Genomic DNA, 1,251 nt, shown 5'->3' on the forward strand with positions numbered 1-1,251 from the left:
CGCCATCGACCTTGGCGGCAACATGCGGTAGAAAGTCAACAATAAACTATGATCATCTATTCAATTGTGACCGATGCGATCTTTTAGGAGATGCCTGGTCATTTTGTTGGCGTGCAACATATTTCCATACTATTTCTCAGTTCTGACTCCCTCTATTGCCACCCTGTCCCAGTATGTAAGACCGCATCATAAATTGCCGTTTGGGAGCATACATTGCTGCTCTGTTAGCCTTAAAATGGTAATTCACTGTCGATATTTTATTTAAATAGAATTTCAAAGTAAACTTAATGGACAGCACAGTCAGAAAAAAGCCTCAAGGACTTCATATATAGTTAAAGTATTCACCCACGTGTAAAAAATTCAGGAAATCCAGCGTGTCGATCGCGTTTACTGCCAATAAAGAATTTAGTACTGTATCTTTCATAGTATTGGTAACTGAAAAAACAATTTTATATTTGTTGAACAACAAGGCGAAGTGATGGCGAACTAGCGCTCGAGTACCAGCAGGAAACGTGATAAAAACGTCATCAACTGCTTGTCAACAACTGCTGTCTAATTCATAATTTAGGTTTCAGCTAATGACCCTGAACACTCGCTCAGTTACAGCGACAATTACGCTTTCGCTTGCCGTCGAACACGATAACCGCGCAGAAAAGACACTGCACTGCAGACCGCGTAATTTCTCTCAAAGCGGATGAATGAAGCGCCATCACCAAATTCGTGGATCCCGCTTACGTATTGCCTACATTGGCAACATAATGCACACAAGGAACTTGTTGCTACTGTTGAGCACGGCTGTGTGTGGCGGTTCTTATTCTCCTTCGGCTGTCGAAAAGGTCCGACATGTGTGGTACGTTTCCTAACTTTCATAAACAAGCGCGATGTCGTTCAAACAATCGTCTACTCGTGATTCATCGTTCCAAAATTCACTAAAGGACTATTTCTGGATCGATTTGTGATTTTGTCGTTTAGGGTACCCGTTGAAGCGATGGTTGAAGTGGGCTGTAATACAGCCGCTGTATATCATAATAGCAACTGCATTGCCCACACTCTGTAAGGGGCAGATGCAAGCTGTGACACCCAGACTCTGGACTCCACTAGAGTCCATCGACTCCGGGGCTCCTGTCGGAGACGGACCGTGTCACGGTGGCCAGTGAAGGTGCCGGCTAGATGTGTAGAATCGACATCAAACACGGCCACGAGAGCGTAGAAAGCCATCAGTGTGTCAATTAGAGGCTTGCCTGCATCGAT

At 44.5% G+C, this 1,251-nt stretch overlaps 1 protein-coding gene across 1 annotated transcript in view; it reads left to right on the forward strand.

The window, feature by feature from the left end:
- Window positions 1–1,064: 1,064 nt before the first annotated feature.
- Window positions 1,065–1,251, forward strand: part of PPTG_17233 (hypothetical protein) — a gene marked incomplete at both ends in the record, with an annotated part of 4,989 nt that continues 4,802 nt past the window's right edge. Inside the window, one exon of the mRNA XM_008914951.1 lies at window positions 1,065–1,146. Within this exon, the coding sequence (XP_008913199.1) occupies window positions 1,065–1,146 (82 nt within the window). The remainder of the gene's footprint in view (window positions 1,147–1,251) is intronic.

Source organism: Phytophthora parasitica (assembly GCF_000247585.1).
Source record: "Phytophthora parasitica INRA-310 unplaced genomic scaffold supercont2.65, whole genome shotgun sequence".
Taxonomy (NCBI): domain Eukaryota; phylum Oomycota; class Peronosporomycetes; order Peronosporales; family Peronosporaceae; genus Phytophthora; species Phytophthora nicotianae.